General features: G+C 43.7%; 1 protein-coding gene across 3 annotated transcripts in view; it reads left to right on the top strand.

The window, feature by feature from the left end:
* The window catches only part of plcd1a (phospholipase C, delta 1a), a 142,736-nt gene extending 124,454 nt beyond the window's left edge, over positions 1 to 18,282 (top strand). For all 3 annotated transcript variants that reach the window (XM_048614600.1, XM_048614602.1, XM_048614605.1), the window contains exons 6-15: positions 217 to 418; positions 2,537 to 2,681; positions 6,098 to 6,250; positions 6,811 to 6,954; positions 8,405 to 8,561; positions 12,189 to 12,305; positions 12,401 to 12,576; positions 15,332 to 15,467; positions 16,696 to 16,845; positions 17,684 to 18,282. In XM_048614600.1, coding sequence (XP_048470557.1) covers positions 217 to 418; positions 2,537 to 2,681; positions 6,098 to 6,250; positions 6,811 to 6,954; positions 8,405 to 8,561; positions 12,189 to 12,305; positions 12,401 to 12,576; positions 15,332 to 15,467; positions 16,696 to 16,845; positions 17,684 to 17,766 — 1,463 coding nt within the window. In that variant the 3' untranslated portion in view covers positions 17,767 to 18,282. The remainder of the gene's footprint in view (positions 1 to 216; positions 419 to 2,536; positions 2,682 to 6,097; positions 6,251 to 6,810; positions 6,955 to 8,404; positions 8,562 to 12,188; positions 12,306 to 12,400; positions 12,577 to 15,331; positions 15,468 to 16,695; positions 16,846 to 17,683) is intronic.
* The last annotated feature ends 2,755 nt before the right edge of the window (positions 18,283 to 21,037 follow it).

Genomic DNA, 21,037 nt, shown 5'->3' with positions numbered 1-21,037 from the left:
GGAGCAGGAAAGCTCAGGTTTCGGCCCTGGACCCTTCTTTCAGAAATTAAGAAGGGTCCAGGCACGAAACGTCAGCTTTCCTGCTCCTCTGATGCTGCTTGGCCTGCTGCGTTCATCCAGCTCTACACCTTGTTATCTCTATTTTCCATCATCTTTTTGAGTTTGATAGGGAACATATTTGGATGTTAATAATGACTCCATTTGTTTTGTCATCAGCAAGGTCTGATTCCATCATGACCAAGGATGGTTTTATGTGCTATCTGATGTCACCAGCTGCTGACATTTTCAACCAGGACCACAACAAAGTTCACCACGACATGTCAAAACCACTCAATCAATATTATATCTCGTCCTCCCACAACACCTACCTGACAAAAGACCAGCTTGAAGGACCCAGCAGCGTTGAGGCCTACATCAGGTACTGAAGCCTGCAAAAGGCTGTCTTTGCTGATATTAGCACATGTGTGTCTTTGACAACATGGAGTAAGTGGGGTTTGTGGGTGTGGAAGGGAGAGGGAAGAGACTGCCCACTACCCATCCAACATCAAACATGTTCTAGCCTTCTTCCTTTTTTTGTCAATTACCTGGGTGCGCTCTCCATGACAACAGCACAGCCAATCAGAGTCACCTTGCCCAATTGATCAGCATCCTTTTCTCCTATGGTAAAAATGGTGATTTGAAATTTGGCATTCTTGCATTTTGTCCTGATGAGTGCAATATGAAAAGCTTTGGCAATATTGATAGAGCTGGATGGTTGTGATTAGCCCAAAGTTCATTATTGTTGTGGGGAGAGGTAATATTCTGCCCTGCAGTTTGAGGGGAAGATTGACCTAAGGGGGCTACCAGCTATCCAGGCAAGTGTTCCTCCCGCTTGCCTTATGGCTTTTTTTGTGTGTGAAAACAAGGCAGCATGATATCCTGGTGTCTGACATCTGAGTTGAGTTGTGTGAGGGTCAGTATGAAACAAGGAAGTGAGGCCATAATCAGATCAGCAATGATCCTGCTGAATGGTGGTAGACAGAGGGGCTGGATGTACTCCCACATTTAATTGGTGTGTTTATACACTTTCAATGAACACACATGCCCTTCCTCCACATCCCCCAAATTCCCTGCTAGTCCGCTGCAAACATGCAGACCTGATCTATTTTACCATCTTATGCTGTCCGTTTCTTCCCTCGCTTGATGAAAAAACTGGACCAAGTTCAGCACAAATGCCTCACTTTTTTGTAATTGGTTCAACCCAGCAGAAGTATTGAGTTCAGTTCTGGCATCCTCATTCTACCAAGGATGCTAAGCCCTTGGAAAGGGTGCAGCAGGAATTTACCAGAATATTAAGAGGTGAGAGACTCTAGAACAGCTAGTGCCAATCTCCTTCAAGCTGGGAAAGTCAACAGGAGGTAATAGAATTGTTTAAATTTATGTGATGCACTTGTGAAATAAATAAAGGGCAACTTTCTACTGACAGGAGCCTCTGCAATCTGAAGATAGATTTAATGTAATTAATAAAAGAACCAGGCAGGAATTGGGGGAAAACTGTTTTTTCACAGCGATTAATCTTTAATCTGCAAACTAAGACATGATTTTCATGATTTTACAGTAAAAACGCTACATGCAACAACGTTTATCATGCATACAAGCTTTCCAAATTCATATTTTTTTTTTGGTAAAACAATTGATTCAGAGCCAAAGTAATGTACCCTGTTGTGAATTATCAACTGGTGATACAGTAACACCTAATAATAAATATTTCTAAAATGTTTAAAAAAAAAAGTTTTAAGAAGTGTATAAGATGATGAGAGGCATAGATAGAGTGGATAGTCAGAGACTTTTTCCCAGGGCAGAAATGACTATTATGAGGGGGCATAATTTTAAGGTGATTGGAGAAAGGTACAGGGGAGATGTCAGAGGTAGGTTCTTTACACAGAGAGCGGTGGGCATGTGGAATGCACTGCTGGCAGTGGTAGTAGAGTCAGATACTTTAGAGACTTTTAAGCGACTCTTGGATAGGCACATGGAGGATAGTAAAATGTAGGGTATGTAGGGTAGTTTGATCTGAGTAGGTTAATAGGTCGGCACATCATCATGGGCCAAAGGGCCTGTACCGTTCTATGTTCTATGAGTTGTGATAATCTGGAATAGGCTGCATGAAAGCTTTTCCGTTTATTTCACGGGAAGTGGGCCTTGATGGCAAGATCTGCATTTGTTGCCCATCCCTAATTGCCCTTGAACTGAATGGTTTGCTGAGCTATTTGAAGGCACTTGAGTTGGGCACATTGTAGTGGGTCTGGAGTCAGATGTAGGGCAGACCACGTAACGCTAGCAGATTTCCTTCCCTAAAGGACATTAGTGAATCAGTTGGGTTTTTACAACAACTGGTGATGGTTTCGCAGTCAATTTATGACTGTAAGACTGGCCTTTTCAAAAAGTAGTAGAAATAATAACATTTAACAAAGAATTTAAATACTCCTGGGCTGAATTGGCTTTTTTCAATGCTGCGATGCCACAAGAAGCTAAGCTTATGTTATCTTGCCCGCAGTGCCCTAAATAAAGGCTGCCGCTGTGTGGAGTTGGACTGCTGGGATGGACGAGATGGAGAACCAGTCATTTATCACGGCTACACTCTCACCTCAAAAATCCTCTTCAAGGACGTCATCCAAGCAGTAAAGCAATATGCCTTTAAGGTAAGCCAGTGTTCACAGGATTCTGTTGAGCCTTCAGTTCCCGTTCATTTGTTGAAACTTGAGGCCCTGTATGTAAGATTGAATTGAGTGGCACTGAGGGTTAAATCTGACCTGTTGTGTCTAGCAATTGATTGTGACTATAAGAATGAACAACAACAGTAACAGCTTGTGCTTGGAGCAAAAGGAAGAAAGTGTTGAATTTATGTAGCACCATTCATGTCAGGACCTCCCAACAGAATGTATAGGCAATGAAGAGGCGGAGGCAATGCCCCAGTGGTACTATCACCAGACTTTATTAATCTTATTAGTCTTGCAGTCATAAATTGACCGTGAAACCATCACCAATTGTTGTAAATCGAGAGGTCCAGGTAATGTTCTGGGGACCCAGCTTCAAATCCTGCCTTGGTAGATAGTGAAATTTGAAATTGATAAAAAAAATCCTGGAATTAAGATCTGATGATGACTGTGAAACCATTGATTGTTTGGGGTGGTGGAGTAGAGCCATCTGGTTCAGTGATCTTCTTTGGGGAAGGAAACTGCCATTCACGTCGGATCTAGCCTGCATGTGACTCCAGATCCACAGCAATATCGTTGACTCTTAACTGCCTTTTGGGATGGGCAATAATTCATGTTGTAGCCAGCAATGCCCACATCCTGAAATTCTGACTGCAATCTGCTCCATCACTAAGACCTCACTTATTTCTATCTCTGTAACAACACGCCATTCCGCTCCCCTACTCCAAAAAAAAATCTTGACTCATTAATCTTTTTGTTACTTTTAGACTTCAGTATTCCAACACACTCCTGGCTGGTGTCCTAGACCACACCCTCTCTTCCCACCCCACAGACACTGACCCACATTGGCTCCTATTCGAGCGATGTCTCAATTTTAAATTCTTATTCTTGTTTTCAAGCCCATCCGTGGCCTCAACTCTCCCCATCTCTCTGATCCCTACCTATGAATATCTGGTTCTGGCCTCTTGAGCATCTCTGATTTTTAATTGCTGTCCCATTGGTACTTGTGCCTCCAACTACTTGAGACAAGCACCAAAATCCCCTTCCTAAATCTTCCTGCTTCACATCGTCACTTTCCTCCTTAAGACACTCCCCCAAAATGAAGTTCTTTGGCCAAGCTTTTTGGCTATCAGCCCTACTGTCTCCTTGTATGGTTTGTTGTCTAATTGTATTTGTTAAGGCTGCTGCGAAGTTCCGTGGATCTTTATTACATTGAAAGCATGAGATAAATATAAATTTCCTCTCATGTAACTCATCTAATTTCCTTTGGAAAATATCTCAGCTATTTCCTTCACCACTTCCTGTTGCAGCAAGTTCCGACTTCTTGCCACGCTCTGTTAAAGAACTTTTTTTTAATTATTCTTTGGGATCTGGGTGTTGAAAGCCAGCATGCATTGCCCAATTGTAATTCTTGGAACTGAGTAGCTTACTAGGCCTTAGTTGAGAGTCATCCACATTGTTGTGGGTTTGGAGTCATGTAAAGGCCAGATGAGGTGAGATTTCCAACAGATTAAATGGATTTTCACAAAACCTGTAATAGCTTCACAGTCAAAGAGCCAAAGTGGGGAAAATTGGGGGAGTCAGAGTGCAGTCCTCTGAGCTATTATGCACTCTTGGTTCAGTCTTTGGACAACTGAAGAAACCCTGGAAGATTCTGGAAATCATAGTGGACTAGTGAGTCACATAGTGGACCACTGTGAACTCAATTTTTTGTTAAAGAAACAAAACATCTGGAATTCAAAGTCTAATGATGACCATGAAACCATTGTCCATTGTCAAAACCATCTGGTTCACTAATGTCCTTTAGGGAACGAAACTTCCATCCACACCTGTCTGGCCTGCATGTGACTCCAGACCCACAGCAATATGGTCGACTCCTTAACTGCCCTCCTGGGATAGGTAATAAATGCTAGTATAGCCAGCAACATGCTCGTCCCATGAACAAATAAAAGAAAACTTGGATGGAAAGATAAGTGGAATGGGGAGATTTCTGGGGAAAATAGTAAGGGCTTATAAAACATAAGTGTAAAGCTAGTAGTACTTGCTTTGTCTAATGATTGCATGGTAAAATATTTTGTTTAAAACATGAAATCTTCAGATTCTTTCTGGTAATAACAGTCAAATCAGTTTTTTCAAATTAATGGGCTCCATCAAGATCTCCTCATTGTCTAGAACCTCTTTTGTATTATTCATTTGTGGGATGTGGGCGTCGCTGGCTGGCCAGCAATACTTGCCCATCCCTAGTTGCCCCTTGAGAAGGTGGTGGTGAGCTGTATTCTTGAACTGCTGCAGTCCACTGGCTGTGGGTTGACCCACAATGCCCTTGGGGAGGGAATTCCAGGATGTTGACCTAGCAACAGCGAAGGAATGGCAATATATTCCCAAGTCAGGATGGTGAGTGGCTTGGAGAGGAACTTGCAGGTGGTGGTGTTCTCCTATATCTGCTGCTTCTGTCCTTCTAGATAGAGCTGGTCATGGATTTGGAAGGTGCCGTCGAAGGATTTTGGGTGAATTTCTGCAGTGCATCTTGCAGATGATACACACTGTTTGCTACTGAGCATCGGTGGTGAACGGAGTGGATGTTTGTGGGTGTGGTGCCAATCAAGTGACCTACTTTGGCCTGCACGGTGTTAAGCTTCTTGAGTGTTGTTAGAGCTGCACCCATCCAGGCAAGTGGGGAGTATTCCATCACACTCCTGACTTATGCCTGGTGGATGGTGGACATGCTCTGGGGAGTCAGGAGGTGAGTTATTCATCACAGTATTCCTAGCCTCTGACCTGCTCTTGTAGCCACTGTGTTAATGTGATGTGTCCAGTTGAGTTTCTGATCAATGATAACCCCCAGGATGTTGATTGTGGGAGATTTGGTGATGGTAACACTGAATCCCGAGGGGCAGTAGTTAGATTGTCTCATAGTGAAGATGGTCGTTGCCTGGCATTTGTGTGAACGTTACTTGCAGTTGTCAGCCCAAGCCTGGATGTTATCCACATCTTGTTGCATTTGAATGTGGACTGTTTCAGTATTGAGGAGTCGTGAATGATTGCACAATGCTCAGCATCGTTGGCAAACATCCCCACTTCTGACTTCGAGACGGTTTGGCCCAGGACACTACCCTGAGGAACTCGCGCAGAGATATCCTGAAGATGACTGACCTTCAATACTCACAACCATCTTATGTGCCAAGTATGACTCCAACCAGCAGAGAATTTGTCCCCCTGATTCCAGTTTTTTTTTGATTGGGGATCCATGATGCCACATTGGGTCGAATGCAGCCTGGTTGTCAAGGGCTGTCATCTTCCCTCTGGAATTCAGCTCTTTGTTTTTGTCCATGTCTGAACCAAGGCTGTAATCTCCTGATGCCTGTCTGATGGAGTAATGTACTGGTGTGTTTGTTTTCCAGACCTCTCCTTATCCTGTCATCCTGTCTCTGGAGAATCACTGCAGCATAGAGCAACAAGTTGCCATGGCTCAGCACATGAAAAGCATCCTTGGCGACATGCTGCTCACCAAGACAATCGACGGCAAGGTCCCGGCCAACTTTCCCTCACCTCAGGTAAGGGACGGAATGACGAGCTGAGGCCTTGGATCAGCCATGATGGAGTTGAATAATGGTGTGGGCTTGATAGGCAGTGTGTTGCTGTTGCTCCTATTTCTTGCATTCAAATGCTGTACTGCATGTGTAATCTCATTCTATGAGAGACAGAACAGGATACTTTATAAATGTTGAAGTAATAGAAACAGTGTAGGTACAAAGAGTCCAGGTAGATCTTTAAAAATCCATGAACAGGACTGAAAATACTCAAAAAGGCAAATGAGATTTTGATCTCTATCTCAAAGACTGGGAGCATATGTTGTGTTTCAGCTTACTACATTCTGGGTAGACCTGGAGTTACTGTGTTCAGCACCTTGGTCCTTTGCTCCCACCTTCGGGTTGTGTGTTGTCATTCGAGACTCTAACCCACTGTGTGAGGAGTTGCCAAGGCTGGGCAGCTGGGAGGTGATTGTCCGAGTGGGAATGAGCCAGCGTTTGTGTTTTGGATGGGAGGAGGATGATGAATTCACCATAAGCTGATTGTACATGTTCATTAATTGATTCTGATGAATGACATGCAGCAACTGATGGGGAAGATTCTGGTGAAAGGCAAGAGGCTGAATCGCCTGGAAGCTGCCCAGGAGGCAGATTCAAACGATGAGGTTTCCGATGAGGATGAAGCCGCTGAACAAGACAGTGCAAACGAGCAAAAGGAAGTAAAAAAGGTGGGTAATCTTGCAAGTGAAGTTTGCACCTCTTCCTGTGCCTCCTTTTCCTTTTACCTCCACTCCCCACCCCATACACCCTGTCCTTCACTCCTCCTTATCTTACCTTCTTTCATTCCTTCCTCATCTTTTCCATCATCCCTCTCCTTCACTCCATTTTATTCTCCATTCCCTCCTTCCTTCAAACCCTCATCCCCTTCACACCCCACCCCCCGCCAATCTCTCTCCACTTGCTCTGATCTTGCTTGTCCTGCTTTCTTCCCTCTCCCTCCCTCCCTGTCCTGCCACCTCCATTCACACCTCCCTTCTTAACTCCTTCCGTCCCACCCCCTCAGGCATCCCCTGCCGCACCTACTTGTTCTGTTGGTGCTTTTCTCCCTCTGTCCCTCCCACTTTCCCTCATTTCATTCCATTGACTCTGCTGGAGGCTTGTGAGAGGAAATGGCAGTGAGAAGGCAGTACCTGTCTGGAATAATGAGGGCGCTCAGTTGCAGAGACCCACAATTCAGGACATTAAAGCAGAATGAGTATCTGCTTGAGGAAAAGATTTGGCCTGTCGCTATTACGAGAGTAAGGTGGCATCTTTCCACGATGGGTATTAGATGCATTGTTGGAACAAAGTAGAGAGAGCTTTGCTCTGTATCTGAACTCACGCTGTACGCTTTCTGGGAGTGTTTGATGGGAATATTATAGCAAGAACTACTCAATAATTAAACACATTTTCAAGATGAGTAGCTACAAGGGAAAGTTTTTCCCTTCCAAGGAAGAAGGCTGACTATTTATCCTATCCTGGAAACCCATCATGCCCCTCCCATCACAGTGCTAATTCATTCTTTGACTCCTGAGAGTTTGCTTACTCAGCAATATTCAACCTTCGATATTAACCAACATTTCCATGTGAAACATTTTTCCCTCTAACCAGCCTCAGACGTGCCCAATATCAGTTTTTACTGACTTGTCTTTGTCATGTAATTGTGCGGTTTAATCCATGATTCAGTATTTCCTCTACACCTTTGTTCTAGATTGAAAAGTCATAGCGTGATGAGGCACAAAAGGTCCATTTGGGCCTTCAAGCCTGTGCTAGCACATTAAAAGAGCTATTTCACCCAGCCGTCCCCCTCACCACTCATTTTCCATATTCCTGTACATTTTCTCTTTTCGCGAATGTATCCAATTCTCTTTTGAAAGTTTGTTCTATCAGTTTCTGCTGTACTTCTTAGCTTGGGGGTTATAAAAAACACGTTACATATCTTGGGGTGTTATAGGGCTCCATGTAGTCCAACTAACTGTGATGTGGGGCATGGGATTAAGGCTGGTAGTTTTCCTTCTGACTTGATGCCAGCCAAGGTAGCATTCATCCACCTTGCCAAGCTCAGAGTATGCCAAACTGCTGTTTCTAAGTCAACCTACACCTCTAATTCTCTTGTGGCTAAATGCCTCTTTACTGCAGAGTGGGAAGATAAAGTTGGCCAAAGAACTCTCAGACATGGTCATCTACTGCAAGAGTGTCCACTTCAATGGATTTGAAGATGCTGTAGAAAATCAGGTTTTCTACGAGATGTCATCCTTTGTAGAAAACAAGTTCAATAAACTGGTACAAGAAACGGGTAAGTCAAACACAAGAGATAGTATTTGGCCCTTCAAGCCTACTCTGTCATGGCTGATCTACCTGATTTTTTTTTTCACCACCTCACAATATCCTCTTATCCCTTGATTCCATTCATTCCCAAAAAATCCATTGATCTCAACCTTGAATATACTCTCTGCATCTCCAATTCTTGTTAATAGGGAATCCCAAAGATTCACAACCCTGTCTGTTGTATCTGGTCATAATCTTGTTATGTTAGTGTTTTGAGTTAATAGCTGTATTTCTTATCTACCTGTTTCACCTTGGAGTAATGCAAAGATAACTCTCTAGCTCCAAATCCAAATGACATAGATGTTTAAAGCTCTGTAAATAAGCTTTACAGAAGTTTCCCGCGTGTGTTTTTTTTGTAGGATCTTTGCAGTGAGTTCTACTCACTCTGTAAAGTCAGTCACTACACTCTCTAGCTCCATCTATAGGCTTAAACAATTAAGCAATGTGGAAGGATTTGTGATAAGACCAGCATAATCAGACCTGATGCAAGCAAACCATGACGTTTTATACCAGGTGAAGAAATTTCTCCTCCGATTAGTCATAATTAGCTGTGCTCTCATTCTTTTATTCTTGCATGGAATGTGGGTGTTACTGACAAGCCCAACATTTGTTGCCCATTCCTGATTGCCCTTGAACTGAGTGGTTTTCATTCGAGAGGACAATTTAAGAGTCAACCACCTGTCTGTGGGACTGGAATTGCATGTAGGCCAGCAGATTTTCTTTCCTAAAGGATATTGTAAATTTAATATTGACAACAGTTGCCATTAGACTAGCTTCTAATCAATTCAGATTTCATCACTGCCGTGTTGGGATTTGAACCCACTTACTCAGGCCCCTGGATTGCAAGACCAGTGATATTGCTACAATGCCACCCCTTCCCCTTATTCTGACACGGATTCCCCAGGCATCACACACAGCCCCTCAGTATCTACCCTGTCAGGCACTTTAAGAATGTTATACGTTTGAGTGACACCCATGTCCCATTCTTCAAAATTCTGGAGATTTACAGCCTACCATGCACCCGTTTACAGTCTTTACTCAAGGCTGGTCTTCTGAAAATTTCAGATCTGCTATCATTAGTGTTCTTCTAACAGAGATTGGCATGTAACCCTGTCACAGGATAAGATTACAAAAATGACTTGCAATTATGCAGATTCTTTCATGACTTCAATGTGACCTCCAAAGTGGCTTGTGAAAATGCAGTCTGTACAAAGCAAACACCTTTAAATAGCAATGAAATAATAACCAGATAATCTGCCCATTTGTTTCAGAGATAGTAGGAACTGCAGATGCTGGAGAATCTGAGATAACAAGGCCCGAAACGTCAGCCTTCCTGCTCCTCTGATGCTGCTTGGCCTGCTGTGTTCATCCAGCTCTACACCTTGTTATCTCAATCTGCCCATTTGATTGGAATTTGGCCAGACTATTTTGGGGAGCTTCCTCTGTTCCTCTGTTTTTAAAAGGAAAAACCAGTGACCCTGGTATCTTCTACACCCACCTGAGAGGGCAGACATAGAATGGTTGCAGAACAGAAAAATGCCGTTTGCCTTATGTCTGTGCCAGTTCAGCAAAAGTAACTCAGTTCGTCCTACACCTGTGCCTCTTCTCTGTAGCTCTGCAAATTTTCCCTTCAATTCCCTATTGAAAGCTTCAATTGAACTTGGTCCACCGCAATTCTTGATCATGCATTCCAGATCCTAACCACCCACTGCATTTTTTAAAAAAAAACCCTTGTTGCTTCTGGTCCTTTTTTTTTTGCCATTCGTCTTAATTCTGTGCCCTCTCTTTCTCAACTGTAGTTTCTATCTATCTACTCTTTTAATAGCCTTTGATTTGGAGCACTTTGCACTCGCCTTTCCTTGTTTGTTTTTAAGGAAAATAACCCCGACTCCTCCAATCTGTCAACATAACTGAGGTTCCTCATCCTTGGAACCGTTTCTGCACCCTCTGGTAAGGCTAGATTCATCCTTCCAAGTTTGGCTCCCAGAATTGGACACAATGCAGCATAGAGTCATAGAGATGTACAGCATGGAAACAGACCCTTTGGTCCGACTCATCCATGCTGACCCAATATCCTAAATGTATCCAGTCCCATTTACCAGTATTTGGCCCATGTCCCTCTTCAACCCTTCCTATTCATATACCCATCCAGATGCCTTTTTAAATGTTATAATTATACCCGCTTTAACTGCTTCCTCTGAAAGCTCATGCACCATCCTCGGTGTGAAAAAGTTGCCAGCACTTGAAGCTAAACAGGAGATAGTAAGAACTGCAGATGCTGGAAATCAAAGTCGATACAGTGCGGAGCTGGAGGTCATGATGAAGAGTCCTGACCCAAAATGTCGACTTTCCTGCTCCTCTGATATTGCCTGACCTCCTGTGTTCCTCCAGCTCCACACTGTATTGACAAAGCTATCCAAGAATTTTATCCAGGATAAGCATAACAGCCTTATTTTTGAACTCTATTCCAATATTTATAAAGCTGAGAATCTCATATCTTTATTAACCACTTTCAATCTGTCCTGCCCTGTCAATGATTTGTGTACAGACTGTATACCCTCCTCTGTTCCACTTTAGTATTGTACCCTTTGTTATATCACCTGTCCTGGTTCTTCGTACGAAAATGAATCACTTTGCACTTCATTGCATTAAAACTTCGTCTGCCTATTTCATCAGCCTGTACTCCTCAAAATTCTGTCATCTGTAAATTTTGAAATTGTACTCTTTTTACGCCCCAGGTCTAGTTCATTATTAGAGATCAGGAAGATAGAGTTCTAAAACAGATTCCTGAGAAATCCCACAATAAACCGCCCTCCAATCCCAAAAAAACACAAATGATCAGGACTGCTGTCATTTCCCTGCCAGCCAGACAATTTCATATCGTGTTGCTACTGTTTCATAATGGTGTGCTAATTGTATTCTGAGGAAGGGTCACCGGACCCGAAACGTTAACTCTGTTTTCTCCTCCACAGATGCTGCCAGACCTGCTGAGCTTTTCCAGCAACTTTGTTTTTGTTGCTAGTTGTATTGTTTGCTGTTTAATTAAATACCTAGAGCACTTAGAAACTACTGGTTGCTCAGAAGGAAGCACATGCGTGTAATACGTCATTCTATAAATAAACCTGTTGTCAGTAAAAGTATTAATGTCATTCATACTTCACTGATTTAGAATTGTATTAATATCTCCCTAGTTAAAGGGGGTCTAACTTTACTGCCAAGCCTGTTACCGACATACGCAGTTTATTCAATGCCTGTTGGAAATTTGTGTATACCACATCAGCCACTTTACCCTTATCTCTTTGTTACTGCATCAAAACACTGGGCCTTGGTTTTGATGTCACATGCAGAGATGGAACTTGCAACAATGCAGCACTTCCTCAGTATTGCACTGGAATGGCAACCTGCACTGGGTGCTCAGGTCCCTTTTTAGTGGCACTCAAATCCAGGGCAATCTGCCTCAGACTGAGAGTCATTGAGTTAAGGCTGTCACTATGGGTTTGGACTGATTTAAAGCAGTTGAAAGTGGTCTTGTCTTGTGGAAGATCTTATTCTGAGGAATGAAATTTGAATATTAACCAGCTGTATTTTCCCACAGCCAAGCCATTTATTGAACTGAACACCCGACAGCTGAGTAGGATTTACCCAGCAGGACTGAGAACGGATTCCTCCAACTACAATCCCATTGACATGTGGAATGCTGGCTGTCAGATTGGTGAGTCACCGCAGTCTAGCACGGGTTGCTACATACAATAAAAAGGATATTGATGAGTAACCGAACGTTTCCACATTTTCCCCCTTTCTCTGCAGTGGCTCTAAACTTCCAGACCCCAGGGCAGGAGATGGACGTCAACCAGGGGAAATTTCTGGACAATGGTTTCGCTGGTTACAATCTGAAGCCAAAATTTTTGAGAGAAAAGTCTGGCTTCGATCCAAAGAACATTCAGAAGGGTTCGTGGCTAAGTAAGAAGAAGCTCCATGTAATGGTAAGAGACTGCAACTTTATTTATCAGCCTCAAGCTTTCGCTTTTGCCACTTCAGCTTGTTGAATTTAGGCTTAGTGTTCCAGAGAGTTAGCAAGTTGTTTCTCCACCTTGCCTCAACAAGCAGGATCGATGGCCAAAGGTGTAGGCTGGGCAGCGGCTAGTTTAGTGGACAAAAGGAATGGTTATGTTTCTGGACTAGCAATCCACAGGCTTGACCTCAAATTCCGCTTTGGCAATTGAGGATTGACTTTGGTCATGGTGACCGTGAAAGCACCTGATTTTTCAATAAAAGTCCATCTCGTTCATTAATGTCCTTTCTTAGGGAAAGAAATTGCCATCCTTATGTGGTCTGGCCTACATGTGACTCCACTCTGACCAAAATATGGTTGACTCTTAACAGACTTCTGTAATGGCTTGGCAGCCCAATTAGTTCAAGGGCCATTAGGACGGACAACAAATATTAATTTCGCGAGCGACGTCTATATCCTATGAAAGAATAAAATTAATTTAAAATTAGGAGCAGGAGTAGACCGTTCAACCCCCTGAGCCTGTCCATGGCCTTGACTCTAATTTCCTGCCTACTCCCTAGGAAACCTGAGAGCAGGAGAAAGGAATTTGACCATTCAATGACTGATGCGACCTCTGACCCATATCCCTTAAAACTTTCAGAAACACAGGAGTGGGCTGTTCTGCCTGTGTTGCTTTCTAGACCACATTGGATGCCACTTTTCCACACTGACTCCATTCACTTCGATGTCATTAGTTGCCAAAAATCTACTGTTTGTTTTTCCTCTTGGTTTTGCTGAATGTTTGCCCCGGGGATAGAGAATTCCAAAGTTTCACCACCCACCATGTGAAGAAATTTCAGTATTAAATGGCCTGCCCCTAATCAGTTTTAGACTCACCAGCTAGGGGGAAACATCTCATCTGCATCGGCACTGTCAAGTCCTGTAAGAATTCTCAATTTCAATGAAATCACTCCTTATTTTTAAACTCTGGGGAATATAAATCCAGTTGTCTCAATCTCTCCTCAAAACAATCATCCCAGAAGTTAATCTGGTGAACCTGTCTTGCACTACCTGTAAATCCCTCCTTGGCTTAAGGAGACCAAAACGGCGCACAGTACTCGGTGGCTCAGTGGTTAGCCCTGCTGCCTCACAGCGCTAGGGACCTGGGTTCGATTCTACTCTCAGGAGACTGTCTGTGTGAGTTTGCACATTCTCCCTGTGTCTGCGTGGATTTCCTCTGGGTGCTCCGGTTTCCTCCCACGGTCCAAAGGTGTGCGGGCTAGGTGGATTGGCCATGCTAAATTGCCCGTAGTGTTCAGGGATGTGTAGATTAGCTGGGTTACAGAGGGATGGGTCTGGGTGGGATGCTCTGAGGATCAGTATGGACTTGTTGGGCTGAAGGGCCTGTTTCCACACTGTAGGAATTCTGTGAAGTCTCACCAATGTCCTGTACAATTGCAGCAAGACATCTTTACTCTTGTACTTGAATTTTCGTGTAGTGAAGCCCATCACGCGTTTGCCGTCCTAGTTTTCACTACCAGAGTGAATAACTTCACAGCCCATTCACGCAGACTGCCCAAATCCACTGAATGCCTCCTTGCAGTCTGTTCATTGTTCGTGTAGGTTATGAACCTAACACTGATCCTTGTGGTACCCTACTGGTAACAGCCTGCCATCATTTTTGGAGATTTTCCTTATCTTCCATAGCTACTTAGCTTCTCCACCAGTTACCCATTGTCTTGTCCACACTAGTAATGAGCTCCCATTTGTTTTAGTTATTTGCTTCTTTTTTTTTAAACAGACTGTAAACCAACTTTTATTGGATCTGTACTTAGTGGAGAAGATGTTTCCACTAGTAGGAATAAGCAAGATCCAAGGCCACAGCCCCAGAGTGAACAGATGACTGTCTTTATAAGTGTGAGGATGAATTTCTTCAGCCAGACGATGGTTAATCTGTGGAATTAATGACCACAGAGGGCTGTGAAGACCAAGTCATTGACTGTGTGTTTAAGACAGGAATAGATAGGTTCTTGATTAGAAAGGAGATCGAGGGTTAAGGGAAGAAAGCAGGAGAATGGTGTTGAGAATCATATCAGCCATGATCGAATAGTGGAGCAGACTTGATGTAACTTTTAACTTTTACTGGCTGTGGTGATGTACCTTTACTCTTTTGGGTGTTTCTGACTTTGAGGAACGGGTATCTGTTGTAGACCATGTAGTTTATCTTTAAATACTAGCTGCTGCTCGTCTGTGTTGGAATTTTTCACTATTTTTCCCAATCCAACTTCTCCCTCATACGCTCCTAGTTTCCTTTGCTCCGATTTAAGACCCTTGCTTCAGAAAGAACTATGTTGTAATCACTCACTGGGAGGAACACACTGGACATCAAGCCCCATTATTTCCAGAGTCATCACAAAACTTAAAAAAAAAAAGGTTGAAAGTGCCCAAAATTCACCAATTTACCTGATTTCCAGACCCAGGTTGATAGAAAATGTGGAGCAGGTTTCTGCCCCCGCCCAGCTGGAACAGGTTGAGATGAAATCCCTGATTCAGAATTTCATCAAGTGAAGTTCTGGATGCAAAACAAAAACCAGAAAATGCTGGAGAAACTCAGCAGATCTGGCAACATCTGTGCATAGAGACAGAGAGAGAGAGACAGAATCAATGTTTTGAGTGCGGTACGCTCCTGATGTGTTGCTAAAACACCGACTCACTCTGGTCTTCACTGACTCTTTGTTTCCCCACAGGTTATCTCTGCCCAGCAGCTTCCGAAATCGAACAGGATGAAACTGAAGTCTGTTGTGGATCCTCTGGTGGTGGTGGAGGTTTTTGGAGTTGGTGAAGACAGTGATTTGAAAGAAACAGAACACGTCTCCAACAATGGTAAGGGTGCAGGTCACAGTAGTTACAGCAACATTGCAAACAACCCCAACTGTACAGCACCACGTCCAGACCCTTTAGTTGCATCTAGCAATTCTGAGAAGGCTCACTGTACTCGAACCTCGGACGAAGGTTGTGAAGAAAGAACACTTTGGGCCCAGACCCATTGGAGCTTAAAAGAAGAGGAGTGATATTATTGAAACTTAAAAGACCGTGCGGGAACTGGAAAGGGGGTGCTTGAGAGTATGTTTCCTCTTGTGGAAAAGGCAAGGACGAGGGGACATTGTTTATAAATAATGGGTCTCCTGTTTAAGACTGATGAGGAAAATTTTTCTTTTGAGAGTTTTCTCTCTTCCCGTTTGCTCGCTCGCTTGCTCGCTCCCTGCTTTGCGTGCAGCGGCTGGGTCATTGAAAATTTAAGGCTGAGTTGGACAGTGTCCTTGACTGCTGAGTGAGATAAAATTTATTAGAGGGACACTGCAAAGTGAAGTTGAGACCACAGTCACATCACTGATGTTCTTGCTGAATGCAGCAGCTGGCTAGAAGGGCCAAATGGCATGCTCCTGCTCCTAATTGGAATAGTATGTTACTTACAGCACTATACAGTCAGCTCTAAGTAGAGACCCTTCATATGCAGCAGCGCTCACTCAGAGCCAGACACAGGCTGGAATTTACTGTCCATCCTAATTGTCTTGTACAGTTAAGCCCAACCTCTTCAGAATAAAAACCGAAAGAACTGTGGATGCTGTAAATCAGGAACAAAAACAAAAGTTGCTGGAAAAGCTCAGCAGGTCTGGCAGCATCTGTGAAGGAGAATACAGAGTTAACGTTTTGGGTCTGGTGACCCTCAGAATTGAGGAAGGGTCACCGGACCCGAAACGTTAACTCTGTTTTCTCCTTCACAGATGCTGCCAGACCTGCTGAACGTTTCCAGCAACTTTTGTTTTTGTTCCGACCTCTTCAGAGGTCAGGGCAGTATGAGGTTAGATCACGGCTGAGATCAGAAAGTCAGATTCTCTTCACCAAAGATCCAGTCGATGACCATATGGAGTTTATATGACAGTCAGACAACTTCATGTTCACCTTTTTACTCATGCCATGGTGTGTCTTTTTTTTTTGGCATTTACAAATTTTATTTAAACTTTGAAATATGATGGTGAGATTCAAACGCCGGTTTATCTCTGTAAACAACTGTTGTGTGCTCTTCCATTTTTTTTTTCTGTCCATTCAGGATTCAGCCCCATGTGGAACACTACCTTCCAGTTTGACATTAACATCCCTGAGCTGACTCTTGTGCGGTTTGTGGTGCAGGACTACGACATGTCATCCAAGAATGACTTTATCGGACAGTTCACGCTGCCCTTCACAAGCTTGAAACTAGGTAAAGTGTGTAGCGGGGCCCTATTTTGGAAAGACCGACCACAGCCTGCCTCCCCTATCTTTGCCTGCAGAGCCAAACCACACAGCCTGCTGTCTCAGGTTCCCAGGGGTTTGTGTGGAGAATTGCCTGGCATCACTCACTGGCACTGTGGCACTCAGTTACCCTCTGGTACCAAACTGGTCTGATTCATGCCAGCTACTGCTGCCTCCTACGCCTGAAACTGAAGCCAAACATGAGGGCTGGGAATAGGAAGGATTCCAATACAAGGAGGGAATCTCATATCTGAAGAATTTCCCACCTTGCCAAATTATTTCACTTGCATGGAATTGAACAGCGCAGAAGGTCGTCTGAGATGCACTGCCTGGGAAGGTAGTTAAGGTGGGAAACCTCAATCTTCTAACAAGTACTTGGATGAGCACTCAGTGTCATAACATTCAAGACTATGGGCCAAGTGGGAGAGAGGGAATGAGTGTAAGCAGGCGTATACTTTTGATGGTACAGACTCGATGAGCTGAAGGGCCTCTCCTGTACTGCACTGTATGATTCTATGACCGAAGAAAGGTCATTTGGCTTTTTGCTGTTTTCGATCTTTGGAAAGATAGATCAATCTTCAACTTGCCCCTGAAAGCCCAGCATCCCTTTCTCCTCTTCTACTATTTGGCCAATTCACTTTGAGGTCAGAATCATCTGGGCACAGCAGGAGAGGGGTGGGAGGGCGTGATGGGGTCTGGAGGAGTCAATGGTGAGAGGGTGGGAGTCTGGAGGGGGCAATTGTGATGGGGTGGGGTACGGTGATTGTCTCTGACAGGGATTTCCTCATTTTGTTTGCTGTCTGCAGGCTATCGACACATTCACCTCCTGTCGGAGAGCGGAGACCCCCTTCCTTCGGCATCACTGTTTGTCCACATCATGATCGAGTAAAGCACTGGTATCTGCTTCCATCTAGACCCTGACTTCCAGACTGCAGCCTACAGGCCCGAAGTGGGGGAGAGCGAGAGAGGCAGGGTGGGGGGTTGAGCTAAATGGAGAGAGAGATTGGGCAAATGGAGTGAGGGAGGGGGTGGAAAGTAGGAAAGTGTAGAAGGGTGTGACCATATGAGAGGGATATGTGATGATGAGAGTGGGGGGGCAAGGAGGGGGACAGGCGACAGTTTGCACAAAGACAATCCTAGTATCTGGTTTCTTTCCAGAGGACTGTGGGAGACTTCGATGCTGCTGAGGCTTGTTTTGACCAATACAATTTCTGTCCCTTTTTTAACTTTTCTTTCTAAAAAAAAACGTAGTGTATTTTAGTTCAATCATAATCTACAGACACAGTGAAAGAGGGGTTACATTCACTCATCTGACAGTACCTGATTTGCTTGGGGGATATTCTTTATAAGACACTGTCTACAACTTACATTTTATCAATTTTATTAAAAGGACACATGCTGCCCATTGCTTGTCATGTCTTTCTCTGAAATGCTGCACAGTTAGCTATGGATCAAGTGCGGGTGAATTAGGGGTGGGCAATGAATGCTGGCCTAGCCAGTGCTGCCCACATCCCATGAGCAAATTAAAAAAGGGATTTGTGTTGTTTCATGTTTGTTGGTTGGTATAGACATGGTGGGCCAAAGGGCCTGTTTCTGTGCTGTATGTCTCTGAGTCTATAATGCACTCATGCAATCAGTGCAACACTTGCAATGTCTGTTCCAGTTTTTGCAAGACCTCTGTAGATATGTATGAAGGAATGGGGTGAATTCGAAAGAATGGTCTAAACAGCTCATCTCATAGTTACCGAGCATCCACAACACTTATTGACATAAAGTCATCCTGATAACGCAGGGAGCACAGCAACAAGACCACACTGCAGGATCCCACAATCTGCGAATGACTGTCAACATCGCCTTATAGTACAGGGACAAGAGGGAAATCTGGACAATAGGCAAATTGTTCAGCTCTGCGGCACTACAATGCGAAAATAGGGGTTTTCAACTTTAAGCCATGGGGTTTGGTGGGAATTAATCCAAGCCTCTGTTTAAATGTCCCATCCAAAAGATGAGCCCTCTTACAGTGCCACACTCTCCGCATTACACTGGAGGGTCTGCATGGACTGTATGTGCTTCAGCCTTTGGCATAAAGTTTGAACACATCAAACTCGAATAACAATGTATGCGGGACTGAACCTCAAGCCATGCTGAGCTAATTGAAATGCATACAAGGAACCAAGTGAAATTTGTCTGTGCAATTCTTTCCCTGTTCAAAAGGCATTTCCACCTGCCTGGAGTTTGGAGTGACTGGTGCTGTCTGCCCTTTTGGTGGTCTATCTTTGCATTTCAAACCCTTGTCACCCAGCCTGAATTCTCCACTTCAGTAAGAGCTGGGAGCGTCCTACCTGCCCAGAGATGTAAACCCTGACTACCCTACTATTTCAACCTTGTGGTAACAAGGTGTAGAGCTGGATGAACACAGCAGGCCGAGCAGGAAGGCTGACGTTTCGGGCCTAGACTCTTTATCAGAAATTTTCCAACATCTGCAGTTCCTACTATCTCTATTTCAACCTTGTGTCTGGTTGAGAATATTCTGCCCACCCTATGCCCAGAATCATCATCTTTCAAAAGTATACTTTATTTATAAAAGTAAGTGAGCACAAAGCTTCTAAATCAGTACTCTACTGTTTTCTGTAGAAAAGAAAATAAAACATTGAAATTTTGACACTTCTCAGATTTTTCTCTGCAGTTGCAAAAATGACAGGCATTTCTGTAGGAAACAACATTAATTTTAAGACACCAAGAGGGTCTGACAACTGAACGGACCTTCGTTGTAGAGTCATGGTGCGGAAACAGACCTTTCCAGTCTAGATGGTCTACACTGATCATAATCCCAAACTAAACTAGTTCTACCTGCCTGCCTGCCTCCCTCCACTGTGTCCTGGTATTAAGCAATTTTGTATCCAGTTGGCAAGCTCACCCTGAATCCCACGTGATCTAACTTTACAAGTGACATTACTAATGCGGACGAACAGGAGGCTGGAAGAACACAGCAAGCCAGGGCAGCATCTGGAGGAAAGGAACAGTCAATGTTTTGGGTGTAATGGCTGAAGAAGGATAATACCCAAAATGTTCAGTGCTCCTTTCCTCCGGATGCTGCCCTGCCTTCCTGTGTTCTTCCAGCCTCCTGTTTGTCTCCCTTGGATTCCAGCATCTGCAGTTTTTGTTTTTTTTTGTCTCTAGACAAGGTTCCGCATGAGTAATAAAGTCCTAATAAACAAAGTCTACTGCTCTGCCCTCATTAATCTTTTTGGTTACTTTATCAAAAAAACTTAATTTTGTGAGACACTATTTCCCTCACACACAACCATGCTGACTATCCCTGATCGTTCCTTACCTCTCAAAAAATCCATATAAATTCTATCTTTCAGAATCCCCTCCAATAACTTACCACCAAAGTCAGACTCAAAGGCTTATAGTTGCCAGGTTTCTCCTTGCATCCCTTTTTGAACAGAAGCGCAATGTTAGCCTCTCTCTGGCACCTCACTGATACAAGTATTTCTGCTAGGGGCTCCACAACTTCCTTCCTAATTTCCCACAACATCCTGAGATACACTTGATCAGATCCTGGCGGTTTGTCGACCTTTATATTTCCTAAGACCTCCAGCACTTCCTCTTCTGAGGTGTGAGCTGTTTTCAAAACATCAATATTTATTTCCCCGCATTCTCTAGGCTCCATTCCTTTCTCCACAGTAAATGCTGGAGTGAAATATTCATTCAATATCTCTCCGATCTCATGAGGTTCGATGCAACGACAACCTCATTGATCTTTAAGGTGCCCTGCACACATTCTCTAGTTGCTCTCACTCTTAATGTACTTGTAGAAGCTCTTTGGATTATCCCTAACCTTATCTGCGGAGGCTACCTCATATCCTCTCTTTGCTTTCCTGATTTCCTCATAAGAATGCTCCTACATCCCTTATACTCTTAAGAGATTCATTTGAACCTAGTTGGCTATTTCTAATTTTTTTTTTATTCTTTACTAGAATCTCAATATCTTTTTCATCCGTTGTTTCCGAATCCTCTCAGCCTAGCCTTTCACTCTAACAGGAACATAATGACTCTGAACTCTCATTATCACACTTCTGGAAGCCTCCGACTTATCAGATGCCCCTTTACCTGCGAACAGTCTATACTCCAATCAACTTTTGAAAGTTCTTGTC

The sequence above is a fragment of the Rhincodon typus genome, chromosome 2 (assembly GCF_021869965.1).
Source record: "Rhincodon typus isolate 14 chromosome 2, sRhiTyp1.1, whole genome shotgun sequence".
Taxonomy (NCBI): domain Eukaryota; kingdom Metazoa; phylum Chordata; class Chondrichthyes; order Orectolobiformes; family Rhincodontidae; genus Rhincodon; species Rhincodon typus.
The sequence above is the reverse complement of the archived record's forward strand: the minus strand, read 5'-3'. Positions and strand labels throughout refer to the sequence as shown.